Here is a 23,813-nt window from a genome sequence, read left to right on the forward strand (position 1 = left end):
TATTGTGTTAATTCTGCCACTGAGCTACGTGAAATGAACTACAAAAGGACGAAAATCTGGGCCAAGTTAAGGTAAAGAGAGTGTTAATGAGGTCTCCGCGAAGTTGAATAAAATCATCTGGTGGTTGCATGAATAAAATAAACTTTAAATTAACAAGAATAAAACCAGTAAAACGCCTTCGTCGGCGGGGTACGAGCGAGGCCATTTATATCCGAAAGCGCTGAAATGTCGCCTAACACCCCAAGGACGCCGAGATATATGGCTGTCTACCCTCCAAATTTCTTTCCTTTACAACAAACTGTTTGGTCAGTGGCCCTCTTTTGAAGATTTTCGACATGCTACACATGGCATGTGTCACGTGCCACGTGCACCGCCTGGGTGTGATGAATCCTGTCAAAAACAAATCTTAAAGAATTGGACTATCATATGGTGCAAACCACGCAGTCATCGGCCCTGTGGTTGCTGAGATGTACGAGTAAGCTTCTTAAATTTCATGATCGGGCCGGGTCGGGCCGCTATGAGAGAAAATGCCACGACTTGACGAGAGACTCGCGAGGGCGTCGCCCTCGCTCGTAAAAAAAAAGCTAAATTATTTAAAAGATTAGTCGATTCAGTACGATGATGTGTTGTTTCAGTTTCTTGTTGCAATGTGGAGAAGAACGCCTTCACATGGTAGCACCGATGTAACTGGGCGGCACCTCTCTTTGGTTATGCAAACGTCCCTCGGCTACTTCCCTATCCCCGAAAGGAGGATGGTGATCTGCAAGAGGAAGATAACTTGATTATGCAGGCCACCGAGTTCACGTTTCAGATGAACATAGGACTGCAGTTACTGATAACACTGTCTATTAGCAATTTTACACGGCCCAAGAGTTTTCGTTATGGATGGGTTCGGTGTTGCCTACATTAACATCATCACGTCTAGGGCACTCTCGTAAGTAGAATAAAATCATCTGATAGCAAGAGTAAAACGAGACTAACAGGTTTAAATGTTCCGTATTCGGCAGACTAGCATAGACCTCTCTACATCTCGCTACGTGTTTTATGAGAATAGATCTGGGTGTTGAAAAAAAAAAAAAAAGGCTGATCCAAGTGGGCAAGGGAGTGTCAGAATAAGTAAACAAAATCGTCTGGTGTTGGTTTTGATAAAGTACACTGGCGGTCAGATGTTGTTCCCTGCTCCCTACCACAACATAAATCTCAACCAAATGAAGTTAAAGCAACGGAATTTGGGGAGGATTGGGGTGCGGGGTGTTGGGGTGGCAGTGGGAGGAGGAGTCAGAGGGAGAGAGTCAGCTTCTTGGTCCTAATTCGGCAAATATTCATGCTTTGACTGGGAGCAGGACACAACATTTGACCGCCAGTGTATTTGTGTTTCTGTCAGCGAAGAGATTGGTGTAGACTGTTTTTAATCCTTTGACGGTAGGATTTTTCTCACCAGTACAATATCATGTCGCATCAGGCCGAATATTATACCTCGGTGAGTTGATAGAAGCGAAGGAACATAGATATAAATTGCACGTCAGCCTTTTTTCTTTTTCTTTTTTTAGGTGTTATATATTTGGATGGTTCAGGCTTTCAAGGGGCGTGACAATGATTGATAGTGGCGTTTGGCTGTGGCTGCGACACACACACACACACACACACACACACACACACACACACACACACACACACACACACACACACACACACACACACACACACACACACACACACACACACACACACACACACACACACACACACACACACACACACACACACAGAAAGAGCTGTGTAGTGTCTGGTAGTGAGATGCAAGGCAGAGCAGGGCAGGGCAGGACAGGGCTAGGTGCACCAGGATACACCTGTAGGGCAGGCCAGGGCACAGGAAACAGGACAAAGGACCGCAGAGGAAATGAAACACCGTCACTGGGAAAGGAATGAACAGTTAATTAGTAATTGTTATGGACGGATGCACTGATTCTCTCTCTCTCTCTCTCTCTCTCTCTCTCTCTCTCTCTCTCTCTCTCTCTCTCTCTCTCTCTCAGACTATAACTGGCTGATATTCTTTAGTCAAAAAAGATTCTAGCTGTCAAGTAGTTAAACGTCAGCTTGATTATTTAGGCTTGTCAGATGTCCGGTTTTTAACAACGACCTTCAGAGATCAGGTTTTGAAGTTGTTGAAGCTGTTCCTGTCCCCGAGATGGTCTCCTTAAAGCTGGGCAGAATCGTCTCAGCAAGAATAAAAATAAAAGATAACGTCCTCGGGCTGAGCGGGTTAAGGAAGAGGTGTAAGGAAGTGTAATCCACCCAGGATACGAGTCACGGTTAATCACATATCCGGTTACACAGGGTTTATCTCATTCCGGCCTCAAGTACCAATACTCCTATTCTCTTGGGTTAAGGGACCTCCCTAACACCCTTTCCTAAGCGATTTGTTTTGCTTATTACTCCGTACTGTCCCTGTGTTACATGTGGTAAATCCTTCAGCAATCGTCATACTTTGCGTAAACAAAAAGGATATTGTATAACAAAGGAGTTTTTTTTTTTTTTCGTTTGCATATAGGTTAATATTCTCGTCCACCTAGTTGCAGCAAGGATCTGGAGTCTTTACACGGTACCTGGCACTAAAACCCATCTATGTGTTGTAATGCAATCTAGTTAATTTGTTTTCTTTTTCCTTTTCCAGGCTATTCCCTATAGCTCAGTAGCAGAATATGACAGTACTATGGCTCTGTGTCCTTTCCATAATACGGTACTTCTTCATGTATGTCCTTTCCATAATACGGTACTTCTTCATGTATGTCCTTTCCATAATACGGTACTTCTTCATCTATGTCCTTTCCATAATACGGTACTTCTTCATGTATGTCCTTTCCATAGTAAGGTACTTCTTCATCTTTGTCCTTTCCATAATACGGTACTTCTTCATGTATGTCCTTTTCATAATACGGTACTTCTTCATCTTTGTCCTTTCCATAATACGGTACTTCTTCATGTATGTCCTTTCCATAGTAAGGTACTTCTTCATGTATGTCCTTTCCATAATACGGTACTTCTTCATGTGTGTCCTTTTCATAATACGGTACTTCTTCATGTATGTCCTTTCCATAATACGGTACTTCTTCATCTTTGTCCTTTCCATAATACGGTACTTCTTCATCTTTGTCCTTTCCATAATACGGTACTTCTTCATGTATGTCCTTTCCATAATACGGTACTTCTTCATCTTTGTCCTTTCCATAATACGGTACTTCTTCGTGTATGTCCTTTTCATAATACGGAACTTCTTCATCTTTGTCCTTTCCATAATACGGTACTTCTTCATGACTGGCACCATATTCTAGTGTTAACCTCGTGCTACAGCTCAGCAGTCGAAACGGAGAGATGGCAGTTTTACGCTTACCGGTAATTAAAATGAACAGAGTACCAGGTAAAGTCACAACACGGGATTTACCGGATTTATAGGATGTGAATATGGGCACCACGATAATCTCAGTAAAAGACAGGCGTGTACCCAGGAGTTTGTGTAAGGAGGAGGGTAGGGGAAGGTGGGGGGGGGACGTCGCACCTATCCCCACCACCGCCATCCCCTCCTGTGGGCACGCCTCTGAATGAAGGGGATGGCAGAGGTGAATGGATTGTCTGCCGTATTCTAAGTAGCACTGTAAGCCTCGCAGCACGTTTCTCATAGCTGTTTACTGTGCCTGTTGAACCGTGCTATTCTCTTTCACGTTGTTTATTTTTTATTACCGACATAGTTCATTGTAAAATTCGCTTCACATGTTTCTTGGCGATTTACCATGTCTGTTACACCTTAATGATCTCTTTCACGTTATTTATATATATTTTAGTGGCGGCAGAGTTACGATCAGTAACATACAAGAAGATAATGATGGCGATTTTTTCTCCAAGTGCAGCTTGATATTCTCATTTCACATTATACTTTTTCAGCATGGGTACTTCTGTACATTTCTTGCCTGTAGTCAGACTCTCTGAGGTTGCTTGTTCTTAATGGTGACTGTCATACAGTTATTGCCTACAATCACAGATTTAGAGGCAAACTGGTCTCGATGCTGGCTCTGATACAATTTTTACCCATAGTAACACTTTTTTAGGCACTTTTCCTAGTAGTAGCTGTGATGGAACTTTTACCCAGTCACAGTTCACAGTTTTTCTTTATTTTTTATTTTTTAAAGCAAAAAAGAAGGAACCAAAGTCCAGGAGCCCGCAAACCGTTCCCTCCAAGAAAAAAACAAAAACAATACAAAAGAGAGCCAAATTCAAGATCCGTTCATTTCGAGATCACCTGGACACACTGTGTTTGAAAGACTGGAGATCATAGGATAGCAGTGTGTTATTCTTTTCAACCATATTGACACTTAATATTTTTTGTGCTCTCACATTTTAGCTTGTTAAAACAACACTACAGTCAGTGCGGGGTTGGCCGGCAGAGGAAGGTAGAGTGAGTGAACCTGGGACAAAACATTCCAGGCAGGGCGTCTACATAACCTGCCTTTGCTGAAAACCAGAATGAAACAATTCTTTGTCGCAGTCATTCGATTTTTATCAAATATTGCATGCTGGGAGCGATGTTTGACATAGTCATATGTTTTGTATTTTTATAGAACCAACATAGTTTGCATTCGTAACATGCTAGACAATGATGTTTTATTACAAAATAAAATGCAAAGGAAGAGATGTTACGAAACATCCGAAGACACTTAGAGTATGACCGTATATCTTGCCGTGGGATGGAATATCCATTTGTCTCATTATTTTGACGGGTGTTTGGCCGTCAGTTACGTAGCTTCTGACGATCTCATATCAGAGTGGACATATATAGTGAATGTGCGTCTTATCCTTCAGATGCTTAGCTCCATGTTCTACACGTCACCAGGACATAAATATATGTAAGTAGGGTACTCTAACTTGGGGGAGATGGTTGTAAAGTGGACAGAGAAATGGGCGGGTTTGATTCCAGCTGTTACAGTGAATAATTTATGAATTCCCCACCAACACGTCATTAAAAAGTAAATAAATAAGTACAAACACGGCCTCTAATTCCACAACACTAGAATGAGAGTCCCAGACATATTTCCGATCCCTGCTCGACCGTAACTGTAATGTGTTTTTTTCAGGAAAGACAGAGAAAGGAAAATGATGGAGCTTTCCATGTCCCTTGTTCATCCATCGTAAAACACTTCTGAGTTACGAGAGGGAGTTGGTCATAGGTCAGTTTGTGAATTCGATCCCATGGTTGGCAGGACATGAGGCAACCTGGCCCACACTACCTGCTCGCTGGCCTCAGGAAGTCATTTTGATGTCACCATTTTCACGTGAAAAAGTTTGTAATGTATGTTTAACCTATAGTCGGTAAAATGTGGATATTACTGTTTATTATTATTATTATTATTATTATTATTATGTAGTAGTAGTAGTAGTAGTAGTCGTGGCAGTAGTAGTAGTAGGAGGAGGAGAGTAGGATTTATTGTTCGTTTATATTATTATTATTATTATTATTATTATTATTTTTATTATTATTATTATTATAAGTTGTGAATATTAAGTGAATAGAAGTTTGGCCCGTTTTCCCTAGGCATTCAGATGATAGTCCTACCTTTGGGGTTTTCCCGCTTCCTGTTTCCGGTTCCTGCCCGACCCATTAATAGTACTGAGAATAGGTATAGGATATTGATGGTGGTGGTGGCGATGATGAGAGTGATGGTGGCAGTGGTTGTGGAGGTGATGGTGATACTGATGGTGGTGGAGGTGTACTGAGATAATGGTGGTGGTGGTGGTGGTGGAGATATTGATGGTGGTGATGATAGTGACGATGATGGTGGTGGCAGTGATATTGATGGTGGTGGTGGTGGTGGTGGTGATGATTTTTTCTTTGCAGGTAAACTGTAATAAACATTGTTTGTCATAGTTCATTGGACGATGGTATAGAGAAAGTACAGTAGAAATAGAAAAATCGTCACCGGAATGAAGACATTGATAATTTTTTTTTTTAGTAATCCGTTCAGTGACACAGGTTCGAAAGCTTAGAAAAAAAATCGGTAAGCAGACAAAATGGCATTGTAAAAAAAAAAAAAAATGTTGTTCTAGTGACTGGGTCAGACTGACTGGCATCGTTGCAGGTTCGAGTTCCCGCCAAAAAAAAAAAAAAAAAAAATAGTAATAATAATAATATCCAGCTTTAATATGGCAGTTATTTTTAGTGTAGATTCTTCACAGTGCGCCTTTTACTCTAACTTGGCATAAAATTGCCATCTCTCCATCTTGAATAAAGAGTTGTAGCAATAGATTAAGACTAGAGTACAAGTATGAGGCTAGTCACGAAGAACTGTTGTAGAAAAATGTAGCTTTGTAGTATGTGTTTCTGCCACTGAGCTACGGGAAATGAACTACAAAAGGATGACCGTTCGGTGAAGTTAAGGTGAAAGAAGAAAGGATATGAAGCTGCTTTTTTTTTTTTTTTTTTTTTGGGGGGGGGGGCCACTGAGTTACGAGAAATAAACTACAAAGGACGAAAACATGGTCTAGTTTGAGGTGAAAGAACTGTATCACCCAGGACAGCCTCCCTCCCGACGTCTACCTCTCACTCCCTCACGCCAGCTGTTATCAGTAAACAAACTCATCGCCTCAAGTGCAACTCAAGCGGCCGCCTTTTAGTCACCACTTGACCTGCTCACTGCCACGAACTCAGCCTTAATACCGTGAAGAATGTACAGCGTTCTTGGTTTATTAATAGGTTATGGATTTTAGAAATCTGGTGTGGGGTTATTATTAGATTTTGACATTTAAACTGCTCGAGTATTATCTAAAACATTTCCCAACGCCTCTCCCCCTCCCCTCACCTCCGTCAAGTCTTTCACCCACTCGGCCCCTCCCTTCTGCCACGTCGGCCCTTCCCTGCTCCTACGTCGGCCCTTCCCGGCTCCCACGTCGACCCGTCCCTTCTCCCTCGTCCTCTCCTCCCTCCTCCAACGTCGGCCCCTCCCTCCACCCACATCTACCCCTCCCTCCTCCCATGTCGGCTCCTCCACCCACGTCTACTCCTCCCTCCTCCCATGTCGGCCCTTGCCCCCCTTCCCGACACATACCAGCTGTTATCGGTAAACAAACTCATCGCTTAATTCAAGTGCAACTCAAGCGGCCGCGTTATAATCACCCTTTGAACGCTTATTGCTCGGATCTCAACCCTAATGGTGCTAAGATTACTGAACCTTCTCGGTTTATTTTAAAAATTGGGAATTTGGAGGTCTTACATGAATTCATTGATTGATTTTGAAGTTTAAAGGTCATTTGTTACATTAATTTGGGAATTTGAGTTCCTCGTGTAAGTATATAAATAAATTATCAGAAATTAGCCATATTTTCGACGGAGGGGGAAGGCTAGTATGCTTTAGAGAAAATTTGGGCCAAGGGATTGAAATAAAGGTCACAGATCGAGGTCAAGCTTTCCCCAAAATTCTTTCACATTCCCCCTCTTCGATCTGCCTATTTCTGCTACGAATCCGCTGCCAGTAAGTAGATTTCGGATTGTAAACGTTTCGCTAGTAATGTATATGGTATGTGTGTGTGTGTGTGTGTGTGTGTGTGTGTGTGTGTGTGTGTGTGTATCTTGTTTCTGTCTGTTGATTTGTGCATGCTTTTTCCGTATGTATGTGTGTATGTGTGTGTGTATCTTGTTTCTGTCTGTTGATTTGTGCATGCTTTTTCCGTATGTATGTGTGTGTGTGTGTGTGTGTGTGTGTGTGTGTGTGTGTGTGTGTGTGTGTGTGTGTGTGTGTGTGTGTGTGTGTGTGTGTGTCATGGGGCATTTGTTGAATGAGGAAATTTTAAATCATAACAGTAAACCGTATGGTGTGGGATTTCGTTTGATGGTACTTTTATGGGTTCAGTCCACCTTCTACTGTAGGCCCTATAATTAAATTAATCTGTCTACCTATCTATCTGTCTGACTGTCATCTTTTTATCTGTATATCTCTATCTCTCTTTATCTATCTATATCTATATATGTCTGTATAAAATCATCATCATCATCATCATCCAGACCTCCTTTCCCGTCTAAGGATGGAATGAGGTAGAATTCAGAGAGCCTTCCCACCCCTCACCCAAAAATCTCTCTCTCTCTCTCTCTCTCTCTCTCTCTCTCTCTCTCTCTCTCTATATATATATATATATATATATATATATATATATATATGGTAGGAGAAATCAGCCAAAAGCCCGCCAAGTTGAATGAGCCACACCCTCATTCATTCACTGTGCAAGCCCCGGAATATCGACTCCATCACACTGACCTAGATATCCAAAGCACTTCGTATCACGCATCAGCAAGTGTAGCGCGATGCCCGTGAAACTCTACGTACTCAGCTCGCCTCCCTTGCCAGCACAGTATCGAGGGAGGGGCTGAGTTGACGGGGTGGGGTGAAGGGAGGGGGGATGAAGGAAGTAAAAATGGGTTGAGCTTCATTATCAACCACTTCAGTTCGATGACGTATTAAGCTTTATTTTTATACCTCCAGACGATTTTATTCAGCCTTGAAGGCCTCTTGTAGTGCAGGGGTTAATGAAGACCGTATTTTGTATTGCATAGGAGGCTTCGTAGCACCTCATCCTTTGCGATTTATTATGCTTGTCACACCTAAACATTCTTTGTTTATTTTTTTTTTATAGTGTTTTAAAATCGATAGTACAGTAGTTTACATCAGGAACGTAAAATAGAATATTGTAGTAAAATGGAAAAAATCAGTCGTTAAGGAAGAGGTGCTACGAATTATCAAAAACCACTTATAATACCCCCCACGAGCTGAGAAAAATCGACATAGCATACAACAGCAACGCGCAAGACGATATTTGGGGTGTAATGTTCAGAATAAATCGCAAAGGAAGAGGTGCTACGAAGTCTCCCAAGCCACTTAGAATAAACATACAATCTGAGGTTTACATTGCGTAGAGTTGCAGCTTCTCCTTGCACATCCCCATCCCCTGTGCACGTCTTGTGATTTACGAATAGATATTGCTGTGTGGAGGGCAAGATTTCAGGATTTTGAAGATTGTAAAAGAATTCGAATTTTGAGTGGTTTATTAATGCATTGATTTTGTTATTATTATTATTATTATTATTATTATTATTATTATTATTACTATTATTATTATTATTATTATTATTATTATTGTTGTTGTTGCTGTTCTTGTTGTTGTTATTGCTGTTGTTACCCGTCTCATCTGAAACGTGAATCGAATGAACTTCAAGTTAAAATTGTCTTTCTTATACAGTAAACCATCTTCCTTTCGGGGAACAGGGAGGGAATGGAGGGGCACGTGTTTAACCGAGTAGTGGAGCCACCCGGTTATATCAGGGCCACCACGTGAAGGCATCTCTCCCGAGCACCTATCAGTATATTTTTGTGAGAGTATAAGTAGATTTCGAAGTTGGGAAGCTTCTTGTGACTATATTTATGGAGATGATGGCGTCAGAGAGGTGAATGTTTATGGTATTTTAGTTACGCAGTTATCACCACCACCACCACATCCTCCTCCTCCTCCTCCTCCTCATCATCATCATCATCATCATCATCATCATCATCATCATCATCATCATTCATCCCACGTACATAAACTATGGTACACATCCGGTTGGAGCACCTACACCCACATCACCAAGCGTCACTTTGTTACATGGTTACCACCCAGCGTAGTAAATTGTGGTTTCCAGGAATAGGGGCAACTATTTGGCTTGTCACTCTGTTTAGTCACCTGAAGTATTGAAGGATCTGAATGCTTCTCTCGGCAAAACATAAGTGTCTATTTTTACCCAGAATAAAAGACGTAAGGGAAGCTGTAGAAACCAAAGGAGAGAGAGAGAGAGAGAGAGAGAGGAAAATTGTGAGTAATTATGGACAGTCTGTGAGAGAGAGAGAGAGAGAGAGAGAGAGAGAGAGAGAGAGAGAGAGAGAGAGGAAAATTGTCAGTAATTATGGACAGTATGATAAGTTCTGCTTTTATAATCTCCTGGTCTTAGTTGAAAAAAAAAAATAATAAATAAAATCGCAGAAGTCCTAGATAGATGCCGGCCAGTACAGTGAAGCACCATGTGGCCTTCGCTGGAGTGAAATCTTTAGGATGTGACAGACGAACCAGGCCAGTCCTTAAGATGCTCTCATATATAAAAATTGGTTATATAAATGCGCATTATATATCAACGTTGTGTGTGTGTGTGTGTGTGTGTGTGTGTGTGTGTGTGTGTGTGTGATATAGGAGAGGTTTTCCGCGAATGGGAGGAAGAGAGAGACAGACATGCTTGTTGCGATAAGCGCTATGATAAGTGTTATCTGACCCGCCTCACAGTGCCCCATTATAATACCCCATTATACTGCCCCTTTATACTGCCCCATCATATTGCCTCATTCCTCATGATATATACCCTATTATACTACCTAATTCTTGCGTTATATGTTTGTATATTTTTGCATCCTTTTTATCCAGTTAATTCATTTATGAACGCGTCACTGAGCATTCTCGCATATTATATTCTCTTCACCTAAACTTGGCCCAGATTTTCGTCTTTTTGCGGCTTATGTCATGTACCTCAGTGACAAGACATGCTATGGCTCTGATTCTTTCCGTAGCACTTCTTCATACCTAACATACATTTCTAGTATAGGTTATTGTTACAACTCTAAGATTAAAAATGGGGAGATGGAAATTTTAAACCAAGTTACTGTAAAACGAGTATAATTGCTTTTCTATAAACACTTGCAACATCTTTCCTCTTGAGAACCTACCATATACGGGTTTAGAACTTGATGTGGCCTAATCCTGTGAGCTATTTATGTATGCAAATGTCTAAATGTCTTTTACGGTACCTTTGCTACTTAGTAATTAGGAATCTTTCCCTGGTTAATGATATAATTGTCTTTAGTGCGGGGTATTTTGAATATAAGACGTCTTTTTCTTTCGTGTGCCATATATCGTTATGATGGTGGTGGTGGTGGTGGTGGTGGTGGTGGTGGTGGTTATTTATTATTATTATCATCATTATCATCATCATCACCATCAACATCATCATCATCATCATCATCATCATCATTATTATTAGTCATGTTATTACATCGTGTTATGCCGGACAGCAGGTCTTCACGGTTACGGAGAGAGAGAGAGAGAGAGAGAGAGAGAGAGAGAGAGAGAGAGAGAGAGAGAGAGAGAGAGAGAGAAAGGAGGGGGGGAGGGGGCGACATGAAGAGAGAGGTGACTTATGAACAAGGTGACAAGGATAGAACGAGAGATGGAGGGAGGGAGAAGGGAATGTAAAGTTGGTAGAGCAAGCGATAGGCTGTGGAGAGAGAGAGAGAGAGATCTATGAACAAGATGGGGATAGAGTGTGAGACAGAGGAAGAGAGATGTGTTGGGGAAGTGAGGGATGAAGAAGTGTTGGATAGGCAATAGACTATGGAAAGAATGAGAGAGAGAGAGGGGGGGGGAGGGGGAGGAAACGACGAGGCTGACTTATGAACAAAGTGAGGAGAACAGAACGAGAGATAGAGTGAGAAAGAGGGCGAGGTGAAGAGGCTGGGTGTTGGACGAGGCTATGTCACGCGGTACAAATATAACTCCAGCCGCCACACATGCCCCTACACTCTGCCAACTCTCTCTCTCTCTCTTGCTCACCCCCACTTCCTCCTTCTCTCCTGACCGCTCCTGAACCCTTTGCTGATTCAGATTGTAAGATATAGCACGAAAAATGGCATCTAAATCCATACCAGCACATCAGGATTGGTGGATGCAAGATCCGTAAAATAGCAAAATGTCAGATAGCCTAATGTGTTGTCATCTAAGTTATATCCATCCATTGCCAGACGCCATGTATCCCAAACGGGGTGGTCAAGGGCTTAGAGTTAATTGTTTTACAGGGAGGGGCACTAATCCTCCACCAACCCCACTTGACACGTAGGATGCCAACAGCATCTGGTGTTCCCAGGCGGTCACCCATCCAAGTACCAGACCCAACGTTGCTTAACTTCGCTGATCGGACGGGAAGCGGTGTACTCAACGTGACATGGCCGTTATATCATTTATGTAATTTATTGCCGGTTTTTCTGTAACACTGTATTGCATCTGTAAAGTTGCTAAATCGTATCTTTAACATAGTAAGAAGGCTGAGATGTCGAATACCCTAGGCAGTTTGTCAGATGATCTTAACTTTTATCATTTATTACAGCTTGTTACTCTGCGACTTGCGAAGTTTTGCTAATCCATAAAAATTCGTATCACTGTCAGGATTTAGGTACCCATACATCCATTGAAATTGCAAGATGTCAGGTAGCCTAGTCTGTAAACCGAGTTCAACTTACATCATTTACTGAAGGTTGCCTGCTACGCTGTTGCTCTTGAAATCTTGTAAATTTGTCTTAGTTTATACCACTGTGTCCAAAACTGTAAACACAATCACCATAGAAATGAAAGATGTCGGATAACCTATACTCCTTTTACTCTATCTTGGTCTAAAATTGACACCTGTTCAACCTCATTTATCAGCTGTTATAAGAGATGAACACTAGAATATGGTGTTGATCTGGATTAACTTTAGAATATGATGCGGGTCATAAAGAAGTGCTGTGGGAAGGATGCAGAGCCGTTGTGTTGTATTTTTTTGCCCTTGAGCTGCGTGAAATAAACGGCAAAAGGACAAAAATCTAGGCCAAGTTAAGGTGATAAGAGTAGTTTGTTTGCCAAAGTAGCTCAAGTTACGTTATGATTTATTGGTGGCGTATCTGTAACACTCTGTTGCTTCTGAAACCATGCTTATTCATCTAAATTCCTACTAGTGCGTCAAGATGGAGAAAAACAGTCTGAAATTAGCAAAAAAAGCTGAAGTTGTTTGATAACCTAGTGCATCTGTCAAAGGAATTGAAGATATACCATTTATTGCAGGGGTTTTGTTACGCACACTTGCCACGAAACCCTTGTTGATTAAGCTTTCAATGCATCAGGAACAATGGTATACAAAATCATTCAAGTCTGGGAAGAATGAACAACGCAGTCTCCATAAAATATAAAATAGGCAATATGTTGGACACCTTCGAATGTTTTGTAGTAGCGGGTATTATTTTGCTCAGTCTTTGGTGTTGATCGAACTTTTAATTCAGCTCGGAAAATAACATATAAAATCATCCATGTGGTGCCCGAGATACAAAATGTAATATCTCCAAAAAAAAAAAAAATAAAAAAAAAAAAGTTGTCGAGTGAAGACGAGCTTGTTTGTCAGGGTTAGTGTTATTATTATTATTATTATTATTATTATTATTATTATTATTATTATTATTATTGCTTATGCTCTACTCCTGAACCGATGCCGATTCAGGTGTTGATCCAGCGCGAAAAAAAAAATGTTATGTAAAGTACTCCATGTAGTGAAAGGGTGTAATATCCCTAGAATAAAAAAGCAACGATATCAAGTAGTCTACTGTGGTGTCACTGTAGCTCAAGTTATATTATTTATGGTTCTCTCTCTCTCTCTCTCTCTCTCTCTCTCTCTCTCTCTCTCTCTCTCTCTCTCTCTCTCTCTCTCTCTCGTTTACGCTGTACTCCACGAATGCTGACTCAGGTTGTAAATGGTCCTCATATTATATCAGGCATGGCGGGTTTACCTTAATCTCCCTAAAACAGCACAAAAGGTGAGGGTGTCGGGAAGCCTTGCGTGTTTGTCAGTGAAGCTTTGTACACTCACCTGAATAATATCGTCTGGCGGTAGCTGGAATATAGTACAAGAATTATCCCAAGCATGAGAAAGTTAATGGTCCTATGGCTCACTCTTACCTGAATAATATCGTATGGTGTTAGGCGGAATGGAATCTAGAGTTGTGCCGACAGTGAGAGTTATTACATTACATTTATGAGGGGACGGGTTGCCTGGCTTACGTATCATTGCCCCCTCACCCTGGCTTTAGATGTAATGAATAAAGTCAGTCTCGATGTTGACGGCGTTGAGAGAGAGAGAGAGAGAGAGAGAGAGAGAGAGAGAGTTTTACGTGGTTGAAACTGTGTCCGCAAAATGACATCCGTAAGTGAGAAATAAAGATCAATATTTCTTTGCATCTTCCCAGTCTTGCCGCACGTTTAATCACTCACAGGTTTGAATCCACAGAAAATAGTTACGAGGTTGGAACTTCTTAGCATCCGCCTTCGCAATAAGACTTCCTGTAAATAAGAAATAATTCGTTGTCTCGCATCTTAATCACTTGCCTTGCATCTTAACATCCTTGACACACGTGGAGTTGGTCATACGAAAAACAGCTACGGGACCCCAGGCAGTACTTAGGTGGCTGGATCTCTGTGTGTATTGGCTGTAGGACTTACCGTAAATGTGATAGTGTTTAAGCGATCCTTTTTTTGATTATCTCCTTGCGACTTTATTCTCCCTGTACTTCGTCTCTCTCTCTCTCTCTCTCTCTCTCTCTCTCTCTCTGTAGTGTAACTACTCGTTAATATGGATAATATCAGTTCTTATCGCCTCTTATCGAGTGGCGAATTATTACCTTCTGTCAGTACGTAAAAAAAAAAAAAATAGATTTTATGTCCACGAGAGAGAGAGAGAGAGAGAGAGAGAGAGAGAGAGAGAGAGAGAGAGAGAGAGAGTTGGGGAACCGGCAGACATAGGCCTACGAGCTTGGGATGTGGGGGTGGGAGGAGGGGAGCAGAGGGAGGGAGGGAGGGAGGGAGGGGAGAAGAGGAGCAGAAATAAACTAAACAGCTTACTCGTTAGCGAACAGAAAAGAAAGTGTTAAGAATGCAAGTGTAGTTATGTTATTATACTCAAGTTTTATTAGATTTACGTCATTTTGGGTGTAAACAGAAATAACTCATACCGGTAGTACTCCAGTGTAATTAGAGATACTGGTAAACTTATTGAATAAATCGTCATTTGGTTCGTCTGTCAGATTGTTTTGCCGAATACGCTCATATGTTGTGCTCGAGGGATGGATATTTCGCACAAAAACTTTCAGATAATTGAGAGAGAGAGAGCGAGAGAGAGATGGAAAATAGGCGGTGTAAGTGATCAGTCAGAAACGGAGGCAAGGGCATGGCAACAGGGATATAAAGAAATAGATTGATATAATATATGGTAGAGCGAGAGAGAGAGAGAGAGAGAGAGAGAGAGAGAGAGAGAGAGAGGTGACATGGTGTGTGGACCTTAGAGCAGCTATCAATTTTGGAGGATGGCCAGGACCTAGGAGGGAGGGAGGAAAAGAAGTAGACGAACGAAAAAAAAAAAAAAAAAGGAAGGAATTAGGGATGAGAAAGAGAGACTTGGGGAGGGAATGGAAGGGTAATAATGTGAAAGTAAGGCTGTGCAAATAACGTAAAGCAGTATCCTAGTCAGTGCAACTAGTTAGGCTACACTCTCTCTCTCTCTCTCTCTCACACACACACACACACACACACACACACACACACACACACACACACACACACACACACACACACACACACACACACACACACACACACACACACACACACACACACACACACACAGAAAAAAAGATGAAGAAGAGAGGTAACGAAGAGGGAGAGAGAAAGGGGGAAGCAGAGGGAAAAAAATGGAATGAAAGTGTAACTGAGGAAGACACAAGATAGTGCAAAAAAGGTTATTTGTGTTTCTCTCTCTCTCTCTCTCTCTCTCTCTCTCTCTCAAAATATGCGGATGTATAAATAAATAGATAAATAAAATGTTGCGATAAATCCCAAGGGAATGTAGGATGGACTCCACAAAAATATTGGTAGCAGAGTTGATTGTCTTCGCCACTCCTCGCAAAAGTTCAGAAACTCTACGGATTCGAATTGCCACGGTTCACTATGTATGTGTATGTATGGTTTAATCTTGAATCCCATAATATCCTTCAAACGACCATAACCCCCCAAAATCAGAAAGGCGTTTGGGGATATGTACCTAGAGAACATTTGCACCAAGTATAAAAAATCTGCGAGAAGAAATGAAAAGATGGCAGCAAATTGAGAAATGTTTTGAAGCAAGAATAAGAAAAAAAGCAGAGAAAATTTTACAGTTTGGTGTCCACTTTTGTGTGAAAGCATAATAAATAAGGTAGAATGGAGGAGTCATGGTGATGAGAGCACGAAGGAAGTTGGGAGGAAGAGAGAATTATGAGTGAGAAGCGAAAGAGTGAACAGAAAGTCGAACAAAAAGGGGTAACGATGAGAGAGAGAGAGAGAGAGAGAGAGAGAGAGAGAGAGAGAGAGAGAGAGAGATGAGGAGAAAAAAAAGAAGAAGAAATCGAGGGGTAACGATGAGGAAGACAGAAGAGCTATGCAGAAAACTGAATTAATATCAGCCATCGCAGTTAGTCTCTCTCTCTCTCTCTCTCTCTCTCCTCTCGACCACAACCCTGAGATATCATATCATCATCTCCGGACTTCTTATCTCCAGGTAACGACTACTTTCTCTGCGTCCGTCAAACACACACACACACACACACACACACACACACACACACACACACACACACACACACACACACACACACACACACACACTACTTTCATTTATCACCATTATCAGTTCCTCAGGACCTCTTCTTACATGCTAGAGTGACTTTTTTTTTTTTTTTCATTAGATCACTCTTCAGAATATTATGGCATTTTTTTGAAGGCTAAAATTTAAACAAATGGGAATGTTATCGATGCCCCGAAATTGATCCTGCCTCAGCTTGGTTATTTATTTGGTTATTTTATATATATATATATATATATATATATATATATATATATATATATATATATATATATATATATATATATATATATATATATATATATATATGAGTAAATGGAAAATGTTGGTGTTAGGGCTAGTCCGAAACTGAAGTTGAATGTCAGAAATCATTTCGTGTTCCCTGTTGGCACCATGATTTCTTGCACGGTTTTGAATCTATATGCGTATTTAATATGTCGATTTGTGCCAAGAAATTGTTTACTTGTCGACCTTGCTTTACATGAGCCTCCATCAAAACACTGCTTTAGGATGTCCGCCTTCGGGTGTGGGATGGTCAGATCATTAACCCCGTCAGGCCGAATGCGTAATTTGTATTTTACTTTTGTCTCCAAACGGTTTTATTATGCTTATGAGAGGCTTTGCTAACGAAATGGGTTAGATATAGCCATCATTAACCCCACCACTACCGCGCTGCTCTCAATATAAAAAAAAATAGTCTGGTGGAAGCAGTAATAATAATAATAATAATAATAATAATAATAATAAAAGCGTCATCGGATTCAAGGGGCAAAACCTTGATCTGGGTGAGGAAGGGAGGGGCGGGATAGGCTTTTAGGCCATGGGTCATTTCCTAATTGGCATGGGAGGCTTTGCAGCACGTTTTTTCTCAGTGATTTTAGTTACCTATTATACCTTAGCATTATCGTCTCTGTGATGTATATACTGTAGTCATAGCATCTATATAGTTTGCCATAGTAAGGAACAGTGCAATACTAAAGTACGTTCGCCTCCCCAACCTCTCTCTCATCACTGGATTCATAGATGGTTGAATGTGACGCAGTGGATAAGGTTGCATATAATCAACCACCGATGAAGCTTAATATGCACCTCACTTCCCTACGTCACATTTAGGGGTCTATGAATCCTGCGATGAGATGGAGACAGTAGAGGTGAACCGACTTTAGCATTTGATTGTACACTCGGGGACTGCCTAGCGCCCCACCTCGATGCTTTTGGAAGGGGACGGTGCAGTCTTCCTTGGTAACAGTGTCAGGAAGGCGGGGGGGGGGGAGTGAGGAGGCTTAGGTGAAAGGGTGTTGGTGCCGGGAATAGTAAGGTGCTACTACAGTATTATTTATGTATTCATGATCATTACCTTCAAGGAATAACTTAAAACTTCATCATTCAAGTTGTTAATATTCTCTTGTATGTTGTTCTTGCAGACTGTCTGTATTAAAAGGACACAAATGATGTCTAGTGCCAGAGACTACTAAGGTGTAGCATGTAAAACAAATCACCAAGGAATAGATGTTAAGGACCCTCCAATGCATGCCGACGATAGTAACAGCCGTATTCTTGGAACGTCAGTCACAGAAGGGAAAGAAGATACCCATTTTTTTACGAAAATATCTAATTCATGTGACGAAGATAGAACGCATCTGGCCTCTTTATTGTTGCTAGCTGCACTCTGTAATGTGGAATGCAGGGTAATCATATAACGGTAGGCTTTCCGCAAATGTCCTTCAAAAATTATGAACCTGGTTTTCTTCTTTTGCAATTTCAAGTTTAAGAATGTTACTTTTTTTCTAACTTGGCCTAAAACTGCGACGTCTCCATCTTCAGTGGTGAGCTGCAGCAAGAGATTAACACTAAAATAAGGTGCTAATAATGAAGAAATGCTATGAAAAGCACGTAGAGCTGTAGTATTCCCTTCCTTCTGCTGAGCTGCATGAAGTAAGCTGCAAAACGACGACAATCTTGGCTAAGTTCAGTTGAAAGAACTACCGTATAACAGACGTATGTTTAGAACGTGAACCTAGTAGACCTCAGACCAAATAATGTTACTCTTCTTTCGCATTCCACCATCCTCCTTCCGGGCGATAGACAGGGAAATGAGGGACGATTGTATAACTTGGCAACTCCACCGCCCAGCCATATCGGTGCCACCACGTTAAGTTGATCCTCTCGAGCACCATGAGTTTTAAAAATACGGCAATAAGTACCATTAACATACTCAGCCAGAGGAGTCATATTTATTCTTGCTTCTTCCAGACGATTTTATTAATCTTAGGAGCGACTTTACGTACTGGGGGAGTTAGATATAGCATTCATTAACCCCTTCAGTGCTAGCCATGGTGCCAGAGCTGTATGAAATCGTCTGGAGGTGGCAAGAATAAGCTGAAATTAACAGTTTCTCTCTTTCTTTCTCTCATTCCTTCCTTCCTTCATTATTCATTTATTCTTTCTTTTAGGGTTAACGTTCAGGGGCAGTTTTCAAAATGAGCGTTTCTTTTCATCCGTCAGATTATTATTACCTGGGAAGATCAAGGTTAAAAGTGTGTAGAGAAAACGGTAGGTTGGGAATAGTATGTGCTCTGACGTATGGCTGCGTATACGTCTTTATATATTTGTGAACTCAGGTGATGTGTGTGTGTGTGTGTGTGTGTGTGTGTGTGTGTGTGTGTGTTCTTGTGGGCTTAGACATTTTTCTAACGCCTCCTCCTGAGCGATTTTGTATATGAGAGAGAGAGAGAGAGAGAGAGAGAGAGTGGGGGGGGAGGGGGGAGAAACTAAAAACCAAGTACCGGGTAACTCTTCACCCCTGCAATCTTTGTATATTCTGTATTGCGTCATAGCGAGCACATAGTCTACATAATAACGTGAAAGAAAACATTAACATTCCTGGTCTCCCTTGACACACTCTGGCAGAATAAAATCGTCAGGCGTTGACTGGAATAGAGTACTGTGGTAGAGTTGCGCCGATCATGAAGGGAACTATATATATAAAAATTAATAGTAAATTGTTCGCACGTTGCGCCTTCAATCCAATAACGTATTTATTATGTTATTCACTTTATTCAGGATGGGAAAAACTTTTGGAACCGTAGGGGAGGGGGAGAAAGAAATCCACCATTGACCCTTTTATTTTTAGAGATCCTGAGTTGAATGAAATTATGATGAAATGAAAAATGCGTCATTGGAGGGGAAGGGTTCAGTGGATTTTTACAGGATGGCGTGGAGCTCAATTCCTCGTCATTTTTCAGTACGTTATCATTCACTATGTTTGCCTAGATCTGTGAATGCCTATAGGACACACATCTTTATCTGTTGCTCTAGTTAAATCCATCCAGACATTATCCAGTCCTTTTTTTGACCCTTCAGGAACGTAGGGGCTTGGAGTTGGGCTGCTTAATCCGAACATTAAGACAAGGATAATCAGCCTTCCTCTTCCCTGAGTGGCGTTATGTGAGCAATAAACCCCAGCCAAAAGTTTGATGTAAACCTTTGTGGAACCCATCCGGTTGAAGCGCCTTGATTCACTAGACCACTGGACGCCATTTGATGATATGGTTACCACCCAACATAGTTAATATGGTTACCACTCATCATAGTTAATGGTTTCCTAGATTACAGTGAACCGAGTGTAGAGTCATTATAAGGTTGCACTACAACGAGAGAGTAGATTACTTAACTGTATCTACTTTTATTCCCGTATCTTGTAGTTGGTTGTGGTGTGAGTGTAAGAGAAGTTGTGTTGTGGTGTAATGAGCGCTGAGGAATGCTGTGCTGAAGCGTGGCGAGAATTGTAAGAACAAGGGATTTCCACTGAGTAAAAACAGGCTTCACTGGCTAAGGAGAGATTGTGTGTGTGTGTGTGTGTGTGTGTGTGTACAGTATGTTGCGTTGTTACACACACACACACACACACACACACACACACACACACACACACACACACACACATCCAGAAGAAGTAATATATACAGTCATTTTTCACAGATTATTGAAAAAAAAAATCGCAAGGAGAGTGGCCTGGATATTGATTGACGTCATGCGCTGTTGAAGAATTATATAGCATCGCATCCTTTACAGTTTATTTCTGGATAGGGCTTTTTAATACTCTAGTCTTTGTATAATTGCGAAATATGTGTTTATTAAAATGAGAGCAGCTACATTTTAAAGTAAGCTAAGATACTGTATATATAATAGATGGCACGGAAATGCTTTCATCTATGATATTTTTTTAAACTATCAGTATTCAAGAAGATATAAGCAACAGTCAAGAGAAATATACTCGTAAGGTGTCATAATTATACAAAATTTATCACTAAAGAAGATGTGCTACTAACTCCTAAGCTTACGAGAATAATGGCTTAGACTCTTATTGTATCCTCGTGAGTTAAGAGGCTCGTAGATACCTCCTCCATTGCGGTTGATTTTACATATTACACCTCAGTATTGCCTTGACGGTACTTATTATTATTATTATTTTTTTTTACAGTGAAACAGATTGCACAAGTAACTTGTATCAGTCTATCTTTCTATCTGTTTGTCTATCCCGTAACCACAAAAGATCACCTCCATGTCACCCTATCCTTCCCCAACAAACTTTCCTGCCCCCAACTCACACTCATCTCACCTCATCCCTCAGTTGCATCCTTTGTGACGTACAGGAGAATACTAACGTGTCGCTTACAGTGTTAAACGAGTAATAAAGATGTACTGAATTGTTTTTACTTTAACTTGGCCTAAATTTGCCATCGCTTCGCCGTGAATACTGAGTTGTAATAAGAGATTAACAAGAGAATATGTTACTAGTAACGAAGTAGTGCAGTGGAAGGGATATAGTGGCGTAGCAGTATCATGTTCTTCCATATCATACTCGTATAGTTCCTAAGTTGGTGTAACAAAAACTTTGTGTGTGTGTGTGTGTGTGTGTGTGTGTGTGTGTGTGTGTGTGTGTGTGTGTGTGTGTGTGTAACAGGAAATGTATCCAATATTTTTGGCTGACATCACTTAACTTTTTGCCTGTAACCTTCTCTGATGTCGGCGTTAACCATTGGACTTAGGGAGGTTTCTCAGAGGCGAGTAAAACTGTCTGAGGTGAGCCAGAGTATAGACTGATAAAATAAGAAGTCAGGTGATATTTAAGAGTTGATAATTATCTCTGAAGGTCTCCCAGAGGCGAATTAATCGTCCGGCGTTGTCCAGAGTAAAGCAGTGTAAGTAGTGAGCCAAGGTTTAAGAGATGGGTTCGGCTGCCTTCAGACGATTTTATTCAGCCATGGGACCTCCCTGCTAGTTAGAGGTAATAATTATAGTAATAATAATAATAATAATTAATACAATAATAATAATAATAATAATAATAATAATAATAATAATAACGTTGCCTCCTCAGGAGTGTTCTACCCTTTATTGATGGGATTTACCATGGCTATATGATGAATAAGTACTACAAGTACCATTACTACTGCTAGTAATAGTAATAATAATAATAATTATGTCGCCTCTTTACGCGTCTTCTTGCCTTTGACTACTAAGAGTTGCCTTGGCATTATAAAATCGTTCGTTGTTAGGCAAAATCAAGTATTAATCGTACAAAACAGAATGGTATAATTTTCGGCAAGGCGCCCTATACCGGCAAGCTAGGTTCAGGTAGTGTGTGTGTGTGTGTGTGTGTGTGTGTGTGTGTGTGTGTGTGTGTGTGTGTGTGTGTGTGTGTGTGTGTCCGTACGTGCGTGCGCGCCCTTTAATTCATCCAAGGCTTTTTGATGGAGTAAATTAAACTTGCCAGCAGAGTTCGGCTGGTTACTAATAAGGTTTTCCACTACGTACAGTTTTGCAACCATGATTTTTAGGGGGCAAACCCCCCGTCAACAAATTTAAAAATTCACACAAATTGTGAAAGGAAGGCAGATATGGCCTTGATATCTAAGTACATGCTGTGCAATGGACTGTCATCCGTAATGCGATATTTAGGATGCGTGACCCCTCCATGATTCTTGGGGGGTCAGCCCCCTTCCTCACCCCACAAAAAAAAAAAAAAAAAAAGGTCAGATATAGAGGATTGTGAGCACGTGGATTTAAAAGGAATCGGGATACACATCTCAGGAATGGGTATGCAGTTTCCCTGTTTTCTCTGAATGCACAGGAAGAGACTGCACATTTTCATTATCGTTGTTATTCACAGGACTCACCAAAACGATGACATGACGGCAGCTCACATTCGTAGGAGGCACCTCGGAGGGTTAGACGTCCCACGCCGGTCTACCACTGGGGCTGATGATGATGATGATGATGGCGATGAGTCCTGCACATGACCTGCACTCACTTAGCTCACCAGGGAAATTTCCAACATCGATTTTTTTTTTCTATTATTTTCAGGTAACGATTATTTTTTTGCCGCTTTGTGCAATGGCTGTTTACTTTTATCTGTTTTTATAATGAAGTTATTTTGTTATTTTTGCATCGGAAGTCGGCTGGAAATCTCAGTCTGCTTTTATCATTTCGTATCTTCCTTTATGATTTTTTCCTTCTTTCTTCTTTCCTCCTCTTTCTTCTCTTTTCCTTCGTACTGGCTAGGCGGAACAGGCACGTCGAAAAGGGAGGGAACAGAGTGGAAGGGAGAGGATGAAGTGGGTGTGGAGAACAGAGTGCGTGTGGAGTGGAAGGTAAGTTGAAATATGTGGAGTGTATTGGTTGACTTCGATGTGGTGGAATGTGATGGTTGTGTGGTGACTGTGGTAGTTAAGTCTGGTGTCGTGTAGTAGAAGTGGAGTGTGGTAAAATCTGGTTCTGGTGGAGTATGGTGGTTGTGTGTGGTAGAGTGTGGTGGCGGTGGAGGAGCGTTGGGAGAGTGAAGTGTGGTAGTGTGAGGTGCTTTTCAGTATGATAAACCAATTCCGTAGTGTGGCTTGCTGATTTTTGTGGTGTAGAGAGTGCGGTAGGGTAGATTGTGGTTGTCGGTGGTGGTGATGGTGGTGGACAGACACACCGAGCTCCCTCTCACTCTCCCACTCACACTCTGACTCCCTCACTCTCTCTCACTCTGGCACTGGTAGCGGGAAAAGCATGCGGCACACTGGGTATTTCTGGCCACCACTCTGCTTCCCTGCCCCGCCTCTCTCACTCTGTCTCCCTACTCCCCCTCACACATACACATACCTGACCACATAACCTTGCCGCACCCACATATTGTAAAAAAGACACACACACACACACACACACACACACACACACACACACACACACACACACACACACACACACACACACACACACACACACACACACACACACA

General features: G+C 41.3%; 1 protein-coding gene and 1 pseudogene across 1 annotated transcript in view; both read right to left on the reverse strand.

The window, feature by feature from the left end:
• Positions 1-23,522, reverse strand: part of LOC145403956 (uncharacterized) — a 44,474-nt gene extending 20,952 nt beyond the window's left edge. Inside the window, exon 1 of the mRNA XM_080275558.1 lies at positions 22,711-23,522. Within this exon, the coding sequence (XP_080131684.1) occupies positions 22,711-22,724 (14 nt within the window). The 5' untranslated portion in view covers positions 22,725-23,522. The remainder of the gene's footprint in view (positions 1-22,710) is intronic.
• Positions 11,953-12,067, reverse strand: LOC145404167 (5S ribosomal RNA; annotated as a pseudogene).
• Positions 23,523-23,813: the final 291 nt, after the last annotated feature.

This window comes from Coenobita brevimanus, chromosome 62, assembly GCF_032717465.1.
Source record: "Coenobita brevimanus isolate Jiangsu-jjx chromosome 62, ASM3271746v2, whole genome shotgun sequence".
NCBI lineage: Eukaryota > Metazoa > Arthropoda > Malacostraca > Decapoda > Coenobitidae > Coenobita > Coenobita brevimanus.